Genomic DNA, 20,264 nt, shown 5'->3' on the forward strand with positions numbered 1-20,264 from the left:
TTTTCCTCTCGTTTTTTATTTTCTCAATTGTTTTAATTCTTCATTTTTTTCTTAATATTTTTTTTTTCTTGCCTTTTTTTTCTCACTTTTTTTTTATTTCTATATTTTGTTTGATCGTTTTTTTCTTTTTTCAGTTCTCTTTTTTTTCCTCATTTTTCTAAACTTTATTTTTATTTTTCTCAATTTTTTTAATTCTTTGCTTTTTTCTTGATCTTTATTTTTTTCTTTCTTTTTTTTTTCAATCTTTTTTTTATTTTTCTATTTTGTTTGATCGTTTTTTTTTCTCAACTTCTATTATATTTTTCTAATAAATAAAAAATTGGATAATCCGCAAAGATATCTTCTTTTTTTGACATCAAAGCAAATTTAAGGGCATTAGTTATTTTTGCGAAGTTCTTTGAAAATTCTTGAGATCATAATTTATTATTTGAAAGTCCTTGAGCTAAGTCTTGCCTCTAAGGCAAGAGTTGTAGAACATCCCATAAATGAAGACATAACATGATAGTGTCAACTCTTGCCCGTGGGGCATAATTTGTAGTTGAAAGTCTTTGAGATAAGTATTGCCTCTAAGGCAAGAGTTGTAGAACATCTCATAAATGAAGACATAGCGTAGTAGTGTCAACTCTTGCCCGTGTGGCATAATTTGTAGTTTGAAAGTCCTTAAGCTAAGTCTTGCCTATAAGGCAATAATTGTAGAACATCTCATAAATAAAAATATAACATGGTAGATTTAACTCTTGCCCGTGGGGCATAATTTGTAGTTTGAAAGTCCTTGAGTCAAGTCTTGCCTCTAAGGCAAGAGTTGTAGAACATCTCATAAATGAAAACATAATGTGGTAGAGTCAACTCTTGTCCGTGAGGCATAATTTATAGTTTGAAAGTACTTAAGCTAAGTCTTGCCTCTAAGGCAATAGTTGTACAACATCTCATAAATAAAAATATAACGTGGTAGAGTCAACTCTTGCCCATGGAGCATAATTTGTAATTTGAAAGTCCTTGAGTTAATTAAGTCTCGCCTCTAAGGCAATAGTTGTAGAACATCTCATAAATGAAAACATAACGGGGTAAAGTCAACTCTTGTCCGTGGGACATAATTTATAGTTTGAAAGTCCTTGAGCCAAGTCTTGCCTATAAGGCAATAATTGTAGAATATCTCATAAATAAAAATATAACATGGTAGAGTTAACTCTTGCCCGTGGGGCATAATTTGTAGTTTGAAAGTCCTTGAGTCAAGTCCTGCCTCTAAGGCAAGAATTGTAGAACATCTCATAAATGAAAACATAATGTGGTAGAGTCAACTCTTGCCCGTGGGGCATAATTTGTTGTTTGAAAGTCCTTGAGCTAAGTCTTACCTCTAAGGCAATAGTTGTAGAATATCTCATAAATGAAAACATAACGTGATAGAATCAACTCTTGCCCGTGGGGCATAATTTGTCGTTTGAAAGTCCCTGAGCTAAATCGTGCCTCTAAGATAATAGCTGTAGAACATCTCATAAATCAAAATACAATGTGGTAGTGTCGACTCTTGCCCATGAAACATAACTTGTTGTTTGAAAGTCCTTGAGCTAAGTCTTGCCCTAACATCTCATAAATGAAAACATAACGTGGTAGAGTCAACTCTTGCCCGTAGGGTATAATTTATTGTTTGAAAGTCCCTGAGCTAAGTCTTTTCTCTAAGGTAAGAGTTATAAAGTATCTCATAAATCAAAATACAATGTGGTAATGTTGACTCTTGCCCATGAAACATAACTTGTTGTTTGAAAGTCATAAGTCTCGCCTCTGCAATGTAGTAGTGTCAACTCTTACCCATGAAACGTAGTTTATTATTCGAAAGTCGTAAGTTTTGCCTTTATAATGCGATAGCGTCAACTCTTGCTCATGAAATGTAACTTGAATGGAAGAAATCAAAGAAAAGAAGAAAAATAATAAAAATTGTGAAAAAAAGAAAAAAATGAAGAAAAATATTAAAAAAATAAAAATCAAAGAAAATGTGGAAGTTGAGAGAGAATAGGAAAAAAAAGAAAGATTAGATAAAAAAGGTTGAGAAAAAATCAAAGAATTTTTTTTTTTTTAATAAAAATAGACGGTGAAAGGTGTGAAGAAAAAAGTAAGGATTGAGAAAATTTTTTTAAAAAAGGAAAGAAAAAATTAAAAATTAAAATAGTATAAAATAAAAAAGAAAAAAAAAGAAGTTAAAGAAAAAAGGAAAAAAATAAGGGTTGAGAAAATAAAAAATAAATAAAAAAATAAAAAATAAATAAAAAAATAAAATAAAATTTAAATTAAAATTTGAAAAAGAAAATAAAAATAAAAATTTAAAAATATAAATATGAAATTGGTATCTATTAGAAATAATTTACTCTGCTGACAAACTTTTTTATTTTGAGGTTAAAATTTAAAAATCAACTCAATTTGGGTCTATTGATTCACCCTCTCCCTCCTCTTTCTCCTCGTCCAGTGAAGTTGGCGTATTTGGGTTGTCGGAATTGGCTGAAATAGGTCAATTGTGAGGTGGGTTTGATTGGTTTTCCGGTGGATGAACGGGGCTGTTTTTTTTGTGGGTGGGTTTGGTCGGCGGAGATGGTGACTTAAGGAGCTGGGACGGCGAGGTGATGTCGACTGGAGATCGTTCTGGTCAGCACTGGCGGTGGATTTACCGCCAGAACAGTCTCTCTCCTTTCTCGCCAGTTTCTCTCTGTATTCCGTCTACCTCCCTCTCCGTTCGCTCTCCCCCTTTTTCTTCCCTTCCTCCCGTTTCTGTGTGTGTAGTATTGTCAATTCTCGTCTGAACCAGTTAGAGTGTGTGTGTGTGTGTGTATCCTATTGAGAGATGTCCATTGTGTGAGGGTATTCTGGTGTGTATGTATAGTGTGTGTGGAATAGTGAGGAAGCTGTGTGTGTATGTCAGTATCAATGGAAAAATGGAGCCATATGTGAGAGTGACGTGTGTGTGAAAAAAATGGACAAGCCCCTGAGTGTAATCTGTGAAATGTGCACATATTGTGCGAGGTGTGAGTGTTTGTTGGTGAGGGTGGAAAAACGTGAGAGGGGTAGGGGTAGGCGTAGGGCACGTGGGTAGGGGGTGTGGGTAGGGGTGGTCATACTATTCATACATCCATTGTACACCATTTTTGTGAGAACAGAGCCTTTTGGTTGAATAATTCTTAAAGAAAATTCAACATAAAGAATTATCAATGCAGTGCCTCCTCATACCTTATAAGCTCTGTCTTTTTCCCTCCTATCCATTCATGCTTTGATCTGTGTTAGTGATATTACAGTTTAGTTTTCATATTCCCTTATGGGTCTTCCTATTATGATCTTTACTTTTGCTTTTCAATTGTAACAGCTAATTAATTATATCCACAAATTTCAAGATTCAACAACTCTATTCAAAGGCAGGAAAAGAATAATGTAAGTCACTTTCTTCATATACCCGAGTGCATTGTCTTGTTGCCCTTACTAATATAGTTTCTTGTTCTTCAATTTCTGCTACTATCTAATGTTTCGTGTAGTTTGTTTGTAGTATTATTATTTTACCGCAGTACGGTTCTGCTACTATCTTGTGTTTTTGTTACTATCTATTGTCTCTTATACTTCCATTACGTCTTTGCTGAACTATTTGTGTCTTGAGCCGGGGGTCTATAGGAAACAACCTCTCTACCTCACCTCTGAGGTAGAGGTAAGATCTGTGTACACTCTATCCTCCCCTCCCAAACCCCACTTTGTGGGACTACAATGGGTAAGTTGCTGTACGTTCTTGCTATACCCATTTTTTTCTTCTCTTTATCAATCTGCAATACTCCACCAAAAGTTGAGGCGATTTATTTATTTGAGGGAGGGGTTGGTTCATGTGACTTCATTTGTTACACACGTACTTTTCTCATAATTATAGTGATAAAAACTTCATATTTCAGTTTTTCTTTCATTATAACAAGTTTAAGGAAATTTCTGGAACTACAATATTAAGTAATTGTTTGGCTTGTGCTGATTTATGGTTATTTTTCACAGGGGTGCTGTTAAACTGCAACTTCCGTTGCCAAAAAATGTCGATGGAGTCACTCTGGATCCAAATCCTGATTGGACCTTTGATGCTTTATTGGTTGAGCTCAATTCGATAGAGAAGAAGCTCAATGCATCATCAAAATTTACCAAAACGGAATCTCGGTATGTACTTGTAATAAGGTTTCTTGGTAAAAATCACCTTAAGCGTTTTTGTTTCATTTGGATAACAAATGTTCTGTATTTTGTTCTAATCTGTCTGTGCTTAGACAACTCTCGGCTTCAAAGGATAATTCACGGAGAGCCTTCGTTATGCAAGTGTCTGATGATGATGTGGAGGATATGGACAGAGATACTAGGAATGAAGTTGGTGATCATTTTCTTATGGGAGGAAAACGTTTTGCCTGTGATGAAATATATCTGAGGTAATTACTTAATAATTGTAAATATTAAAGTGTGTAAGAATGAGAGGATGTCAATTAGAACTGAGAAACAAGGTGTAAAATATGTTGCTGTGGATCTCTTTCCCCATGTTACACGTCTCGTAGTTGCTTGGCCATATAGCTGTTCAAGGCCTACATGTTTATAAGCATTTACTTATTGAGCTAACAGTTAGGACATCCTCATCCAATAAGGAGGAGGCGTGTGTGTGGTGATGGTGGTGAGGTGTGTTTGGTGATTGGGGGTGGGGTGGGGGTGGGGGTGGGGGGTGGGGGGTAAGGAAGCACTTTGTATTACTTCACTAAGTTCTTCTGGTTTTGATATAAATGCTCGTCAAGTATTCCTATTGTTCCTTATACTTGTGGACTTCATGTAGTACAAATTATAAGCCATCACTTTGCAAGTGTGTTTTATTTATTAGAACACTCTCAATTCATTCTTGATTAGTGCTTACTGCAGCATTTTTGTGTTGTTTTCAGTGATAGCGACCAATCAGAAGACGACCAACACATTGAACTTCAACGTGATCTAATGGATAAAGTGGGATTAGTGGAGAGTGCTTTATCTGAGTTAGCTCATGACCATCAGCTTACTGTTGTGGTTGGTAACTTAGTCATATGCTTCCTTAACTTTCTCTGTCCTTGCTTCACTTAGGAAACCAAAAAAAATATATTAAACCCAATCTCTTTCTTTACTACCTTGCAACAGGAGGAAGTGAGAGATCAACTATCAGCACTTGAAGCTGAGTTGATGGATGAGAGTGAGAAGCTTGCCTCCACACTGGAACGAGTTGAGAGGAACGCTGAAGCTCGAAGGGAAATGAATAGAAAATTTGATGTGCAGTACCAGCGTAAAATGTAAGTTGTATTCTCCGTACGTTACGAGAAAGAGCTTGTTTCTGCTTTAAGTTTTATTCATCATGGTTAAACATTTTTCTCTTTATTCAATGATGTATAGCGTAGATGTTTCTCAGTGGGTTTTGCCCAACACCAATAGAGATTAAGCAGGAAACTTGGCAGACAACATAGATGGTCTGCTAGAACTGATGGAGAATTTGTTGTGTCACCATTTGGCTACTAAAGTTCAGAATATTTGTTTTATCCATACTGGATTTCATTTCAGCTGTTGCTCTAGCAATTACCACCAATTGAAGTAATGTTTTTTCTTTTTTCATTCTAAAAGGAATGCTGCTGAAGACATGCTAATGAAATCTCAGTTATTCTAAATAGAAGTTGGTTGGTAAAGAATTCACTCACAAATAATTCACTAAGGATGGTAGAATGACGATTAATCTTGGACCACAGGAATAATGTGTTTTAGGTGGGGAACGAAAGTGGGTGTGTTCATCTTTTCTTGTTGACTTGAAAACTATGCATGAAGGTGTAAAACAGATTCAGGGGTATGGCCAAAGAGCCGAGCTTCTCTATGAAGGGGCACTTAGAGAAAGTCATGTTACTTTGTTGCAAGTGGCTATTTTTTGTTACAAACTACATGCATGCCCTTGTTAGCAGTTGAGAAATGCACTCTCAATACAATATTTTCGGACTGATAAGCATTCAACTTTTTTTTAATGCTTCTTGTTCACTCTAGGAGTACCCGGAGTTTGAATTTTAATCACCATTTACATGTTCGTACTGTAAAAGCTTAGTGAAAATGTACTTTTGACTTAATTGTATTACTATAGTGCAGAAGCACTTGATGATCACCTAACTACCGTACAAAGGGATCACGAACACAGATCCCAAATTGAAGAAAGGAGAATAAGAGATGATGCAGCTCGTGAAGAGGCCAAGAGGAAAGAAAAAGCTATCCAAGAAGAAAAAGTCAGGCAAGAAAGGATCAGAGCAGAAGCCAAGGTTTGTGTTTTTAACAATCCAGAGAGATGCACTATGTTATATTCTTGTTGGAAATTATCTCATATGCGTGGTATAAAAGTTTCTTCGAGAGGAAAAGAGTTTAGGAAGAAAGCTTTATTTATCCAATTGCATTTTTGTCACCTACCGTTTTGTGATTTCTTGAGATTTTTCAAAGTTAAATATTTTTGAGCATCATCACTAAATAAGAAAGTAATAGTGCTTGTGTTCATTTAACTACTTAATACTTATTGATACTGCTTTTATCTCTTTAAGCATACTGCTGTAAGTGCTAATGTGCATATTCCTACTAGTATCCCTGGCTTTCTTATGAAATCTGGCGGCGTATTTGTCTCCCCTTATGCTGCATCTGTTGCCAAACGCCGTTATCTGAACTGTTAACTCGCCCTTGTTTTTAATGATTCTGGAAAGAACTGAAGCAGTTCTGTTGTTGAATTTTCTTCTTTTGGGTAATGATAATTTTTATTCCATCTGGTGCAGGCTAGGCTGGAAGCTGAAAGAGTTGAAAAGGAAAAAGCTGCAGCACTGGAAGCTGAGAGGAAAGCAGCAAAAGAAGCTGCAGCTGCAGCTGCAGCGGAGAAGAAGTCACCTGAGACAAAGACAACTGTTCCTTTGGAGGCTAGCAAGGTTTCAAGGGATGTCACTAGTCAGCCTGCGAAACCCATATCTGACGGGCAGAAACATTCAGCAGGTATATCTCAACATGTAATCTTAGCAATGGAGTGGAGATAGATTTGACCATCCTCCTCCTCCTCTTTTTATTTTTTCTCAATCATTTCAAGTAAATATTAACTTAAACAAAATGCTGTATGCATAGTCTTTGAGGAGAAATCCTTATCAGTGCTTTAAGTATAAGCCATACAAGGATAGATTAGTTTTGGTCCCCTATATTTAGAGTTGGACATATATAGACCTTTTAGCTTTGTATAAATGAGAACTTTTGATCCAGGCTTGATTGAGGGCTAGTCACTGATGGAAAAGATAAACTGAATTTAAAAGCTGGGAATTAGGTTAATGGAAAAGAGCAACTATGAAGATAAACTCCAAGAAACTCCAGAAAATATACTCTTGAAATGTTCTTACCCTGGGGGCTGGGATTGTCTGTCTCAAGGTTCACAACCATGCTTTTCGACATTAAGCAGGTCACTGATCAGGATATACGTGTCTGACATACCATTGGATTTTCACATGTCACCTTGAAGCTGTTAAACTTATTTGTGGTCAAGGGCCATGCAATTACCTTTAGCCAGTTTATGAGAACCAATGCCGACGCAGTGCATGATAAGCAGAGATACAACTTGATCTGATGCAGAACTAGTGTTGTTTGTATTGTTCATAAACAAGTCTATTGATCTGTTTGAAGGGAGAAACGTGGATATGAGGATATCATTTCACCAACGTTGCCTTCCTTGTCTGTTATAACATCTCTTAGAGAGAAATGTCGATCATTATTCTGGACAGTGTTGGTAAATGCTACTGCTGACGAATAAAATGGATTTCCCTTAATTTCACAGGTGGTCTAGTTTAAAAGTTTCCAGAAAAAGAGAGAAAAATTCTGACCAGTAACCAGATCATTTGACAAGAAAATTTTGTTCCTATCTCCAGTTCTTAGCAAAATATATCTATTCACAAGTCTTCTTTCTGTAAACAGAAGTTCTCCATCAATGCCATCACCAGGCTCTCAGACTCCCCTTCTTGAAATTTATCTCCTAGTAGTTTTTATCCTTTTGCACCGTTCAACTATCCAAGAAGTTGAGAATGGACAGAGAAGAAAAAAAAAAAAAAAAACAAAGAGAGACAGAGAGGGCGCTCCTTCTGAGATCAGTATGGACACAAAACAAATAAAAAACAAAAGACTAGTCCAGAAAGACTTAATTGAAGGATGAGATAAAGAAGAAGTAAGACGTCGATGGCCACCTATGTGTTAGATGTGTATAAATGTATACATTACCACATATTTTGACTCGAGTTTATAAAGAAAAAAATAAAAAAAAGCACCGTTAATGAAAGAAATATCAGGAATGCAGCCTCAATAGTTTCCTCCTCCTTGAATCTGAGTATTTGTGCATTCGAATTTGATTAGGTAAGAGACTCTCTCATTCTTAGTCGGAAAAGTTTTTTCTATTATTAGTATTCAAATATAGAAGGTGCTAATTATATGAAACAAACAATTAAGTATGCATGCACTAGTCATAATTTGCTTACTGATATGCTGTGCTAAGAATAAATATGTTTTTGGTTAGATAGAATGGAGAAACATAGTTTTCTAGTTTGATAATCTCATCAACTGTAACATGAATTTCCATGAGCTGATACCTGTGGCTTTTTTCTAACCTTGACCTTCTAGAAAGGAATTTTTTTCAGTGTTGTCTCTTTCCCATTAGTTTGATTAGTCCCGTAGTGTTATCTTTTCTGATAGTGTGTCTTGAGACTTGAGAGTGTTATATGTAAAAGACCAAATTAGATTTATCTATGTTTAATAGACTGTTTGGTCCTTTTCACCATAGTCTAATATAAAAGTTATTGTCAAAACATTTCCTACTTGTAGAGTCTACTGAATTATATCCTTTTAACTAATAAGATATGATACCCTAGCCTTTACTTCCAAAAAAAAGAAGATATGATACCCTAACCTCTTAACTGCCAAGATGAAACATGTAGGTGTTATTTTCTTTCCTTTTTAGTGCTTATAAATCTATGCCTTGATTTCAACTTTGTGATTTCTGATAAGCAGGAAATATAATCAGGGTGACAGAAAATGCTCAAAAGCTGGAGGAGAAAAGATTGACCGTTTACAATGAAATAGCTGCACAGAATGAAGCACTGGGATTGGGTTCAAACAAGGTAACCTTGCCAATCAATATTTAAAATTTCATTCCAGATTTATTAGACGATTATGCCTTTTGCTGCATAAAGTGAAGTGCTCTTTGCAGAGGCTGGAAATGGGGTTTCCTGACCTGTTACTCTCTCTATACTAATCATTCGTAGTCTCCCTTATGGGGTATCCCAGAAATATGTGGCACCATTCTATTAATATTGTTACTCTATTCTACTTTCACAATTTTCAAAACCATTGAACTATTAGAATTAAATTTATGTGATTTTCTATATCAGACTAACATTTCAACAACTGGTTTTATATTTTCTTTCTTCTCACTTAATATTTGTTTAAAGAAAAAGTCAAATTAACATCTTAAACTCCATGGTCGGTAAAGTAGTGTCACATTTCATGTATGATGTAACAGTGAAAGTATTCACTTTGAAAGTTAACCCTTCCTGCTAACAGTCATTGACCAATCAAATTGTGCTCTGGGAGTTGTTCGTCCAAGTTCTTAGAACTTCTTAGATTTAATTATGTGATTCTTGCATGTTTGGGTGTTGAGACATTTTGACAAGTGCATTTGAATCTTCATATTGCTGAAATAATAAAACGAAACGAAATATAGGTGTGCTGGTTCACAGTAGGTTTGGGGGACCTCTAGCCTCCATTGTGCACTTCCTCTCACGTGCATCCACTCTGAACTCATAATTGAGAAGTTGTTTCTTATTGGTTTCCACTGTTCCAGGTCTGTGGAAGACCTTTCTAGAGATTGATTGAACATTAGTGTGAAATTAGGTCTTGGGCCTAACTCACACCCCAAAAGCTATCTCAAAGGGAGGAGGATTGCCCAAGCCTTGTAAAGAGGCCACCCATCTCATTAACCACCAATGTGGGACTTTTACTAACATTTTAACAATTATTAGATGTGTCATGTTGTTCTGTGGTGTATTTAATTAACGCAGTGAACTTTTTGGCAATTTCAGTGGAATGCCCAAAACTTGCTTGTTTAGTTGGAATGCGATCAGATGCATTTTTCTGTTGCTTGATGTGTTGAATTATTAGGTTTTATCCTAGCGTAAAGAGCTTTGGGCTGGACTTCTATTTGAGATCCTAAATGTTTATTTGGGTTAAGTAAGACAAGGTGAAGAGACTTATTGGACTTGAGATTTAGAAGGGATTTTCAAGATTGAGGAGTGAGCTTCAAGTTTGCCTTACTGCATAGGAAAGTCAGTCTGGTGGATAATCCCGATGTTTGGTGGCGTTCCTGGGAAACAATGTATTGGTCAATACGAAGTCCTTCTATGAGAAACTTTTAGTTAGGGACAAGGTTGAATTCCCATTTAATGCAATATGGGTTCCAAGGATGCCAAGGATAGTATGTTTCTTCATTTGGTTAGTCACTAGTGAGGTGATGTTGACAATGGAAAATCTTACAAAGTGAAAAGTTTTCTGTGGTAGTTGGTGTTACATGTGTAACGAGGCGGCTGAGGACGTGGATCATCTTTTACTTCATTGCGGGCTAAAAATGAGGTTATGCTAGGATATGCTTAGGTGGTTTGGCACTTTGTAGGCAATGCCAAAAACAGTGAAAGATTTGGTGGTTGGAAGGGTGGGAGAAGGAGGAGACGATGGGCTTGGCACATGGTTCCACTTGCGTTGATGTGGGTGGTGTGGAGAGAGAGAAGTAGGAGAGCTTTTGAAGGTGTAGAGTTGAGTTTTTCTTGGTTGAGTAGTCATCTCCATTTCTTTATTTCTTTTGGTGTAATCAGAAAACTCCTTGTCATATAGAGGATTGGATGGAGGTTGTGGATAATCATATTTTGTAGATTCTTTTACCTTTTGGTATTCACTTGTAGACAAGACAACCAGTTTTGACCATGTTTATGACTGAAAATGTTTTTATTTGATCAAAAAATAAAATTCTGATATTCTTTAGTTTAACAAAAATTCTCTGTTCCTAACAGGCTTATCGAAAATTTGAAATGGAAATAGCTAGACGAATCAAAACTATCACTGGTTCAAAAGAAACTGTCAGGTATCTGTTTTCTTGGATTATTAACCCCATTTCGTATGGCTTTTTTTTTCCCCCGAAATGATTATCTATCTACCATATTTATGTCATGCTTTTAGTTGCTTTGACATGCATTTTCAAACCATTTTTTGGAATAAACTTCAAAGAGATGGAAGCTCTGTATTCCATTTGATATGTATATAATACTTTTCTCTATGCAGAGTGAAAGCAGTTGAATTAATTAAGCTAATTAGTGATTCGACATGTCCACAATCCATCAGCATTGCAATGTTTGCGCAGAAGGTAAAGTTCTGAAAGAGTTCTCTAACAGGGGTTTCGTCTTTCAGTGTCTCATGACGTTTTTGCTTCTTTTTCTTTCTCCTTTTCTCTTTTCGGGAAGGGGTGGGGGATGATGTGGGGGTTTGCATGTTCTTATGCTTGTAGAAAATTGCGGGTTCTGGATGTAGCAGTTGAGTTGTGTATATTGAATATATTCTACTATTGGAGCTTTGTGTAAACATATAAGGGGTATTTACTGTGATTCTGGTTTTCAATTTTATAGGTGGTGTCCCTGTGTGTGAACCCTACAGGAAGCTTTAACAGTGCTGTTTATGCTTATGGTCGTGTAATTGTCCAGGTTACATCAAAGGTAATTGTGGTATTGTTCTTAGTCATCTTGCTATTATAGGTCCATGATAGTTAAGTAGGAGATTGATGTCAATAACTGAAAAGAAAGCAATAAAAGGTTTTTTGTTCCTTCATTAGCAAGGAGTAAAATACTGAAGTGCTTCATCGAAAACCAGTCTCGCCTCAATCCTAGTTCAAATATCATATTTTGACTTCTCATTGGGGGGTGCATGTTTTTCCATACAACCTTTCTAAATTAAACAATCTTCTCCTGAACCAAAACAAATTGGGGCCGCGAATTGTCAAGCCAGCCGCTCCTCTAGTAAAGTGATTGGTTAATTGCTGGTCACATTCTCCACTTTACACTTAAGGCACCATTTTCTTTTTTTCTTCAACAAGATATGTAATTTTCACCCATTTGAAGGCTTCAAAGCTCTTAGGAATATGATATCTTTTACCAAAAGAACGAATTAAAACACAAACCTGAAGCTAAATTTTTAAAACCACCACAAGCAAATTTTTTATTTTCTATCTAAACACAATATTCATAACTGAGCTCAAAAGGTGAATTGCATAAAATAAAGGGGAATATCTTCGAATTTAAAATAGAAGTTAGGAATTTCTAGCCAAAGGGAAATTACCTTTATCCAGTTTTAAATAAATATTTGGATGCTGGACTCTGTCTCTGTACTAGCTTTGTGTTGAACCTTTATTAATAAAATGTCTTAACCTATTTAAAAAAAACGAAGGGAATTGAGAGGCAGTATTGATTGTGTGGGAAGGGCTCTATAACTGTTAAACAACATAAAAAGGTTTAATTTAGGACGGAGAACTTAAGTGTTTGGAAAAGGATCACGAGTGCGGATCAGAAAGTACTAACTAATGTAAAGATTAGCATCCTTACGTATTGGTTTGCTTTTCATTGCAGGTCCCTCTTGCCATGGATATTCTCATAGCTGAGTTGAACAAAGTTTGCATTTTCACAGTTCCTAAGTACATTGTTTACTCAGAGGTAATCAACCTTGGTGTTTACCTTAGTATTACCCGTTTGACATCAACATGTCTTACTATTTTGTCCTTTCTGGGATTTCTTTTACTTGATTGTCTTGTAGCATGATTTTGCTTTCAGTAAGTGCTGAAAACAGAACTTGTCTCCAGACACCCGTTAAGTTTCTTCATCCCATGGTTTACAACATATTTTTCTACCTCCACATAAATAACTTTGATGTGTTCTTTCACTTCAGGCAGCCTTCCAGAGTAAAGAAGCTTATTACAAAGCTATTGGCTATGCAGAGGAAGATGGGAAGATAGAAAGTACTGATAGTTATGTGGATCGCTTAAGTGCATACATGAAATTATATGGTGCTCTTGTTCAGGTCAGTTGCTTAGACATTTGTTACTTTTATCCTCAAGAAATCCTCAATGCTTATGTTGCTGATGCCCTCGTGTATCTTACTCCGTTTGGAAGATAAGGGTTTTGGTCTGAGCTATTGCTTTATTCTGCTTTTAGTCCATGGATTATTCGTGTAAGCATATCTGACAAATGAAACAGAATGTGCTCCTCTAGTCCAGTCATTTGTTAGAACTAACAAATGTTGTTCTACTAACGGACATATATTTGGGTTCTGTAGTTTCTCCATCAACCTAGCCATTTATCCACCTCATGTCAGCAGCAACATCAGCAGTTCCTATGCATTGATCCTTTCAACTTTGATAATAAAGGGAATACCAAATAAACTTGATAATAAAGGGAATACCAAATAAACATATCATCATCATAATTTGTTCTTTTAGAGTTGTGGTTTCAGTTTCTTGTTAGGTTTCCTTTAAAGCCTCCAAAAAGAGATCAGATGTCTTAGAGAATATGCCTGTCCTTCAAAGTGATAATTACGTAAACATCTCCAACTGTATGATATTTAGAGTGGTCAGTGCTTAATTCATTCTCTACATCAATAAGAAGCCATCGGCTGTGTGATAAGCCCATCTTCCTCCGTCGCTCCTAGTGAAAGGGACATAAATTGAGCATGACGAATATAAGTGGGGGACTTTTGGGGGACTTTTGTATGCATGAGTGGTGTACCTTACTGGTTGATATTGATTGAGATTTGTTACAAAGTGCAACAAATGAAGCCCCGAGGGTTAAAGAGCTTTGTTAGAAGAAAACACAGAATACTGACTTTGAAGGGACTCGAATGGTTGCCTGAAAACTGAAGGATTTTATCCTCAACTGTAGAGCAATATCCCAACTACTTGTTGTCTCTAATGTTCACTGTTTAGATCAAAGCGGTAGAGTTGAGCTAGAAATGGATTGCTATGGTTCCCTCAGGTTGACGAAGTGACCATCAAGATCCAATATTGAAGATTGTGCTTATACTTCACCAAAACAAGAGAGTCCTAGCCTTGGTGGCCGGAATTACCTGGTATCTGTTGCTGGTAATCCATGGATTTAGTTGAGGTGCGCAAAAGCTGGCTCAGACACCATGTTTATCAAAAAAAAAAAAACAAACTAGTATGATAAGAGTGTAGAATTTATTCGAGGTTACAGCAGCAAAGCCGCTATCTCATCAGGTCAATCGAAATCTTCCAGTTAGACTAAAATATGCCAACTGGTTTTGCTACTCGGTTAATTATCTGAATCATCGCCCACAAGCACAACCAACTTCATCAGAGCAGGAAACATTCTGGACAAGATGTCTTTTTTGCAATATTAGGTACCAATACTACAGGTTATAAACAGAGATGTATGCGGCCAGAAATGATCAAAGCCATTTGATTGTGCTTAGCAAAACTAATATCTGTCATCACGTTTAGGAATTTTGTTAAGGGGATTTTTGGTGCAGAGCTTCTTTTGCCTGAGGTTTGATGGAGAAATGACAGAATCCCAAACTATTATCCTTTAGTTGAATATGACTTCCCGCTAAATTTGGTGATTGGACTAAAACTGCTCATTATGTTTAATTGGAAGTCAGATGTGCTCGGGCAGTAGTACGAGGAAACATCTCACAATATTTCACTGACCAAAATTGCTTTTTTCCCCTTACTCATTTCATATAGTAACTGATTTAGTAGTAAACTGCATTTTATGGCAGACAGAAGTTGAGGGCTGCCAAAACTTGCATGGCCTCAGAGAAGGTTGGGCATGGATTGCTAGATTCTTAAATGTCTTCCCTGCAAATTTATACACTGCAGCTGCATTGCAGGCTTTTCTTGAAGTAAGTTAAAAAAGCTCTTAGTTCCTTTAAAGTTGATGAAATATGGGTAGGAGTTAATTGAAAGAAAATGTCTTGGTTACCAGATGGCAGGTTTTTCTCTACACAGAAGATATAAAACACAATTCAGAAAGCTGCTGGATATCATTGCTAAAGATTTTCTAACTGCATTGAAAGACCGAGGCGACGCAAAGTTGACCAAAGTTCTTGTGAATCTCCGGAGTTATATAGAGTCAAATCAGTTCCTGAATGAACCTGAAGGCTGGCGCCTCAGAAGTTCCTTGGAATCACACAATTACAATCTAGATTCAGGTCATGATCAACAGTATCACTACCAACAGTTCTATTAGTAGTTCCGACACAGTAGGAAATTTGGTCCATTCTTTTTCCATTCAGTTACTGAGAATTTGTTCAAGTCCAGCTGATATCAATTAGACGCTTTGTTCTCAGAATTTGAATATGTAATTAATTGGCTCCTGTATCAGTTGTATGTTGTTAAATATGGAATTGCTCCTGTATCAGTTCGGGTAGTCGTTTGTTTGACTGACCAAATTACATATGGATTATTAGTAAATTGGAGAAGGCCAGTGTTGTCATTTTCAATGGACCTTAGCCTGTAAAATGCAAGCCAGTCTTATTCATGTTGCGTTAAGTTAATCAATTAAGGATTGCTAATTTGTTTATGGTTAGCTAATTTTCTGTTTCTCTAGCATCACATTGAAATGATTATAATCTATTTTGTTGTCCTACTTTCCCTTGCTGTTGTGGCTTACTGGTTTAAAAGGTTTTAAATTTCACCAGTAAGGTAATGAATTCAGCATTAGGTTCGGACTATTATCTTCAGCATGTATGTTCGTTGAGAATTCACTATAATTTTACATAAACTTTGGGACCTTAAACTTCAAATCTTGAATCAATCTATGGTCAATCCCACCATATTCAACGACAACATATCCAAGTGGGGTTTGGGAAGGATGGACTCTACGCAAATGTTACCCCCACACCTTCCTTTGGAAGTATAGGGGATCTCATCAACCTGGCCATATTCTTTGGTGGTAAATTGCTTTAGCTGAGTGTGCTTTAATTGACTTGATAGAATAGAAATTTTACACCTTTTTATTTCGGTAGCACAAGTAGATGTGGTTTCACTTTTTATTTTGGTACTTAGTCAATAAACCTTTACCTTATCAGCAAAAAACAAGTAGACATGGTTTCAGGATTCGTAAAATTTTGACATGGCTCTCATTTGTCATAGCTGTCTATATTACCTTCTTCAGTTCTGCAACTATTGTAGAAAAGCTCTGTTTTGTAACATCTCACGCTTAATTTGAGCAATTCCTATATCTTCCAGGATCCTATAGAACATCTTAGATAAAAATATGAGCTTGCAGTTAGTTCAGGTCTACGGAGCTAATAAAATAAAGGTATATAACAGGGTTAAGGCGACTTCACATTGAGAGTCTGTCAGTTTTCTTACTCTAAATTTCTTGATTCGTAAATTTATCTAGCTATTAAAAGATTGAATGCTTCAAATACTCTGCAATTAAATGGGAGCTAGATTATATCATTTGCAGTTTGGGTATCTAACTATCAATGGGTAGTTTGAACTAGGAAGTGATGATGAGATAAGAATGATGTTTCTGCTAAACTCTATGACAACACTATGGATTCAACATGCGATACCACAATAATATACCCAGTGTAATTCCATAAGTGGAGTCTGAGAAGGGTAATGTACATCGACCGGACCCTGCCTTGGTAGGTTGAGAGGTTGTTTCCGATAGACCGTCGGCTTAAGTAACAATATGCGATTCATGGAATGAAAAGAGTTTGAAACTCTCTTATAAGACAATGGTTTAGTAATAATAGTAGTAGGTAACCTTTTAGGATGGCTTTCAGGTAACATATGATGGTTCTATATTTGAGGACAAAGTGACCCCATTCGGGTCCTATATTTTGTTCTCCGTAGCTTATATTTTCTTGGAAAAACTACGGGAAGTAACATACTAGCAACACTTTTATGAAATTACATTGTGTAGCAAAATAGTAGTATTATTTTAAGTGTATCCCCCACTTTTACAAATTATCATGTATAAGGTTGCACTTTTTACGTCACTTCTTATTACACTCTTTCTATTTCCTTTAACTTTACCTTTTCCCTCAGATTTCTTATTCAAATTTTTTCCTTTCTCACATTTTTTTTTACGTTTTGATAAGGATTGTGTTCCACAATTTCTGGTAAATATTAAATTTCAGTTATTTGCAAGTTATATATTTCACAATGTATTTTTTTTTTTTTTTTGGTATTGCAAATCATTATCAACGTCGAGTTTGAGGTTTTTATGCTTTAATGGCAGAACACACATCAAAAAAAGAACAAATAGGGGTATACCACCTATTAATTTACTGTCTGATAATGCATCATCATTTAGTCTTGGATTAACTCAAGACGAAGTTTTTAACGTTGTTTCAATTCCTATACAGTCGAAGAAATTAGTAAGTATCAACAAGGTTAGGTCCAAATTTCGTAACGACCAAGTGAAGATGGCTGATATTTTGAAAAAAAAAAACGGTTGAAAAAAACTCCTCCAAAAGCCCCAAAATTACAAAATAATTCAGAAGAAAAGAAAAATAAAAGAAATTGTGGACTCAAACAATGTTTTAAATGATGATGTTGAAAACTCTTCTTCTTATGAATCGGAAGAAGATAATGAGGAAGAGGTATGTATTCTGTGTATATGTTTTTCGTTTACTGATATGTATTTAGAGACATTATGATTGTTGAAATATACTGTTGGTGAAGCTGTTAGCTTAAATATATATTTTGGAATAATATATATTCATAGGTATTTTCATGTTAAATACATATACAAATTTGCATGTATTAAAAATACATTTATATATTTATGAAGAGGTATTTGCTTATATGTATTTTTTTTATTTGTCATGTATTTTAAGTACATATTAATGTTGAAATATATATTTGGGTATTCTGATTGTTTAAATATACAGTTGGGGATATGGACGTATTTGTCTTTGTTGAAATACAAATACATTTTCAAATATTTTTTCAATACAGCATATATAAGTTCGGTATATATACAAATTTGTATTTTTAATATGACTGATTAAATATACATTTAAGGTACATGAAAATATTTTTTATTTTTGTGTATGCATATGCACTTTCATATGTATTTTTGTGTAATGATGATATTATATTTTTGTTCTGTTCAATATATATTTAAGGTCTATGAAAATATTTGTATTTTTATATATACATATGCACTTTCATCTGTATTTTTGTGTAATGTTGGTATTATATTTTTGTTCTGTTCAATATACATTTAAGGTATATGAAAATATTTGTATTTGTATATATATATATATGCACTTTCATATGTATTTTTGTGTAATGCTGGTATTGTATTTTTTTCTGTTCAATATACATATGCATATTTATATATATTTTTATGAAGTGTTGAGTGTGTTTGTTGTTTTTAACGTGTTCTAAGCTGTAAATTTTTATTGTATAGGTGTCGTGTGATGAAATATTCATGACAAGAAAATTTTTAAAATTTGCACCACATATGTGTTGTTACAGTGACCATGATATTGAGGAAAGTTTACAAGCAACATTAACCAAAGACTTTTTTGATAATCATTCAAGATACAAAGGTAAAGATATGCAAGACCTTTTTTATGTGTGTTTTGTTAATGATTTGCCTCAACAATCAAGTGGAAGCTTGTAAGTATTTTAATATATATATATATATATATATATATATATATATATATAATATATATATATATATATATATATATATCAAGTTTGTAAGTTTGTACAAAATATATTTTAATTATTATTTAATATTTTTTTGTAGGGGCTGTGGACTGTATATGGTTACATATGCAAAGTGTTTTTCTTATGGTCAAGGCGTTTCTTCCGTTGAGTTCAATCCCAACGTACTTCATACAAGATATGTTTCACTATTCTGGGACTAAGGTAAGAGAAAATAAGAAGGAAGAGCCCAGAGTGACGACGAAGCACCATTGAAGCCTATTAGGGAAAGCAAAATAACAAGTGTCACAGAAGTATTTAAAGTTTGATGGTTGATGATTTTATTTCATTTTGTATATGACAAAATTTAACTGGATGTTGACAGTAAATTAGTGCAACAGTTTTTGAAACTTATGTTCTGCTATAGTATTTTGAAGTGAATGAAAGTTTTTCATTTAAATCTTTTATGTTGTATATGTTTTTGATTATTATAGGGAGAATACTTATAAAAATACCTGAAGTTTGACCGGATTACCAGTTGAGCATACTGAACTTTGCGGGGGTCCTATTACCCCCCAAACTTTTTTTTCGTATTTTAATGGCATATATCTTCCACTTGGCACATTGCGTGTTAGTCACGCTCATTAAGCACGTGAACAGTGCTAGAAAGGTTTTAAACTCTTTTTTTTTTGCCAAACAACCCCTTAATTTTATAATTATTTAAAGTTTTATATTTTTATTTATTTAAAGTTTTTCTTTCTTCTTGATTCTTGAGTTTCAGTTTCTTCTTCCTCTTTGTTGCAGTCCATTTCGTTCCGTTTCAATTTCTATTCTTGAAGATTCCGTCATTGAAACTGAAAAGTCAATGGAAGAAAGTTTGGAGTTTTGAGTTTAAGAAAGTTTGTTGAAGAAAGTTTTAAAAGTTTGTTGAAGAAGGTTTTCAAGAAATTTGAGTTGGAATGGATTTGGAATTTGAATCTCAATGGAATATTCAATTGAGTTGGCGTAATTTGAAAATGAAATTTGAAAACTTTTGGGGACCCGGATGAAGAAAATTATGTATGTTTGGAAATGGAATTTGGAAATGGAAGAAATGGAATTCAATGTATATTTTTTTATACGTAAACTGGAATTCAAGTGGATTCATATAAATTCAATGTGCAAGAAAATTTTTGATTAAACTCAATGGAATTCAAAGTTTGAAACTAGAAATTGAATTTGAAAACTTGTGTGATAAGAATAGACTTGGAATTTAAAATTGACTCAATGAAATTATTTGGAATTTGATTTATAGGATGAATTTGAGTTGTTAAATCTTTAATATGGTTGTAATGGTGAAAAAATGATGAAAAGTAATAAAATGGAGAAGATAAAAAGCGTGTACTACACTTTCCACCTAAAAAATTAGGTATACGTTTTGGAGGGGGGGGGGGGGGGGGGGGGTTAATTTCCAATTTAAAAAGGTCCGACTAAAAAAAATATAGGGGGATAATAGAACCCC

The 20,264-nt window shown here is 34.8% G+C and overlaps 1 protein-coding gene across 3 annotated transcripts in view; it reads left to right on the plus strand.

Moving 5' to 3' along the window:
• Positions 1 to 15,585, plus strand: part of LOC107852648 (mRNA export factor GLE1) — a 17,628-nt gene extending 2,043 nt beyond the window's left edge. The window contains exons 1-16 of one of the 3 annotated variants that reach the window (XM_047409174.1): positions 2,346 to 2,511; positions 3,347 to 3,411; positions 4,009 to 4,164; positions 4,269 to 4,424; positions 4,920 to 5,040; positions 5,149 to 5,297; positions 6,125 to 6,296; positions 6,795 to 7,005; positions 9,049 to 9,158; positions 11,100 to 11,170; positions 11,368 to 11,449; positions 11,709 to 11,795; positions 12,702 to 12,785; positions 13,018 to 13,149; positions 14,863 to 14,985; positions 15,069 to 15,585. In XM_047409174.1, the coding sequence (XP_047265130.1) occupies positions 3,410 to 3,411; positions 4,009 to 4,164; positions 4,269 to 4,424; positions 4,920 to 5,040; positions 5,149 to 5,297; positions 6,125 to 6,296; positions 6,795 to 7,005; positions 9,049 to 9,158; positions 11,100 to 11,170; positions 11,368 to 11,449; positions 11,709 to 11,795; positions 12,702 to 12,785; positions 13,018 to 13,149; positions 14,863 to 14,985; positions 15,069 to 15,332 (1,920 nt within the window). In that variant the 5' untranslated portion in view covers positions 2,346 to 2,511; positions 3,347 to 3,409 and the 3' untranslated portion in view covers positions 15,333 to 15,585. Of the gene's footprint in view, positions 1 to 2,345; positions 2,512 to 3,346; positions 3,412 to 4,008; positions 4,165 to 4,268; positions 4,425 to 4,919; positions 5,041 to 5,148; positions 5,298 to 6,124; positions 6,297 to 6,794; positions 7,006 to 9,048; positions 9,159 to 11,099; positions 11,171 to 11,367; positions 11,450 to 11,708; positions 11,796 to 12,701; positions 12,786 to 13,017; positions 13,150 to 14,862; positions 14,986 to 15,068 lie in introns of those variants that run through there. The other 2 variants (XM_047409173.1, XM_047409175.1) reach the window with 2 other exon arrangements.
• Positions 15,586 to 20,264: the final 4,679 nt, after the last annotated feature.

This window comes from Capsicum annuum, chromosome 3 (assembly GCF_002878395.1).
Source record: "Capsicum annuum cultivar UCD-10X-F1 chromosome 3, UCD10Xv1.1, whole genome shotgun sequence".
NCBI classification, from domain to species: Eukaryota; Viridiplantae; Streptophyta; class Magnoliopsida; order Solanales; family Solanaceae; genus Capsicum; species Capsicum annuum.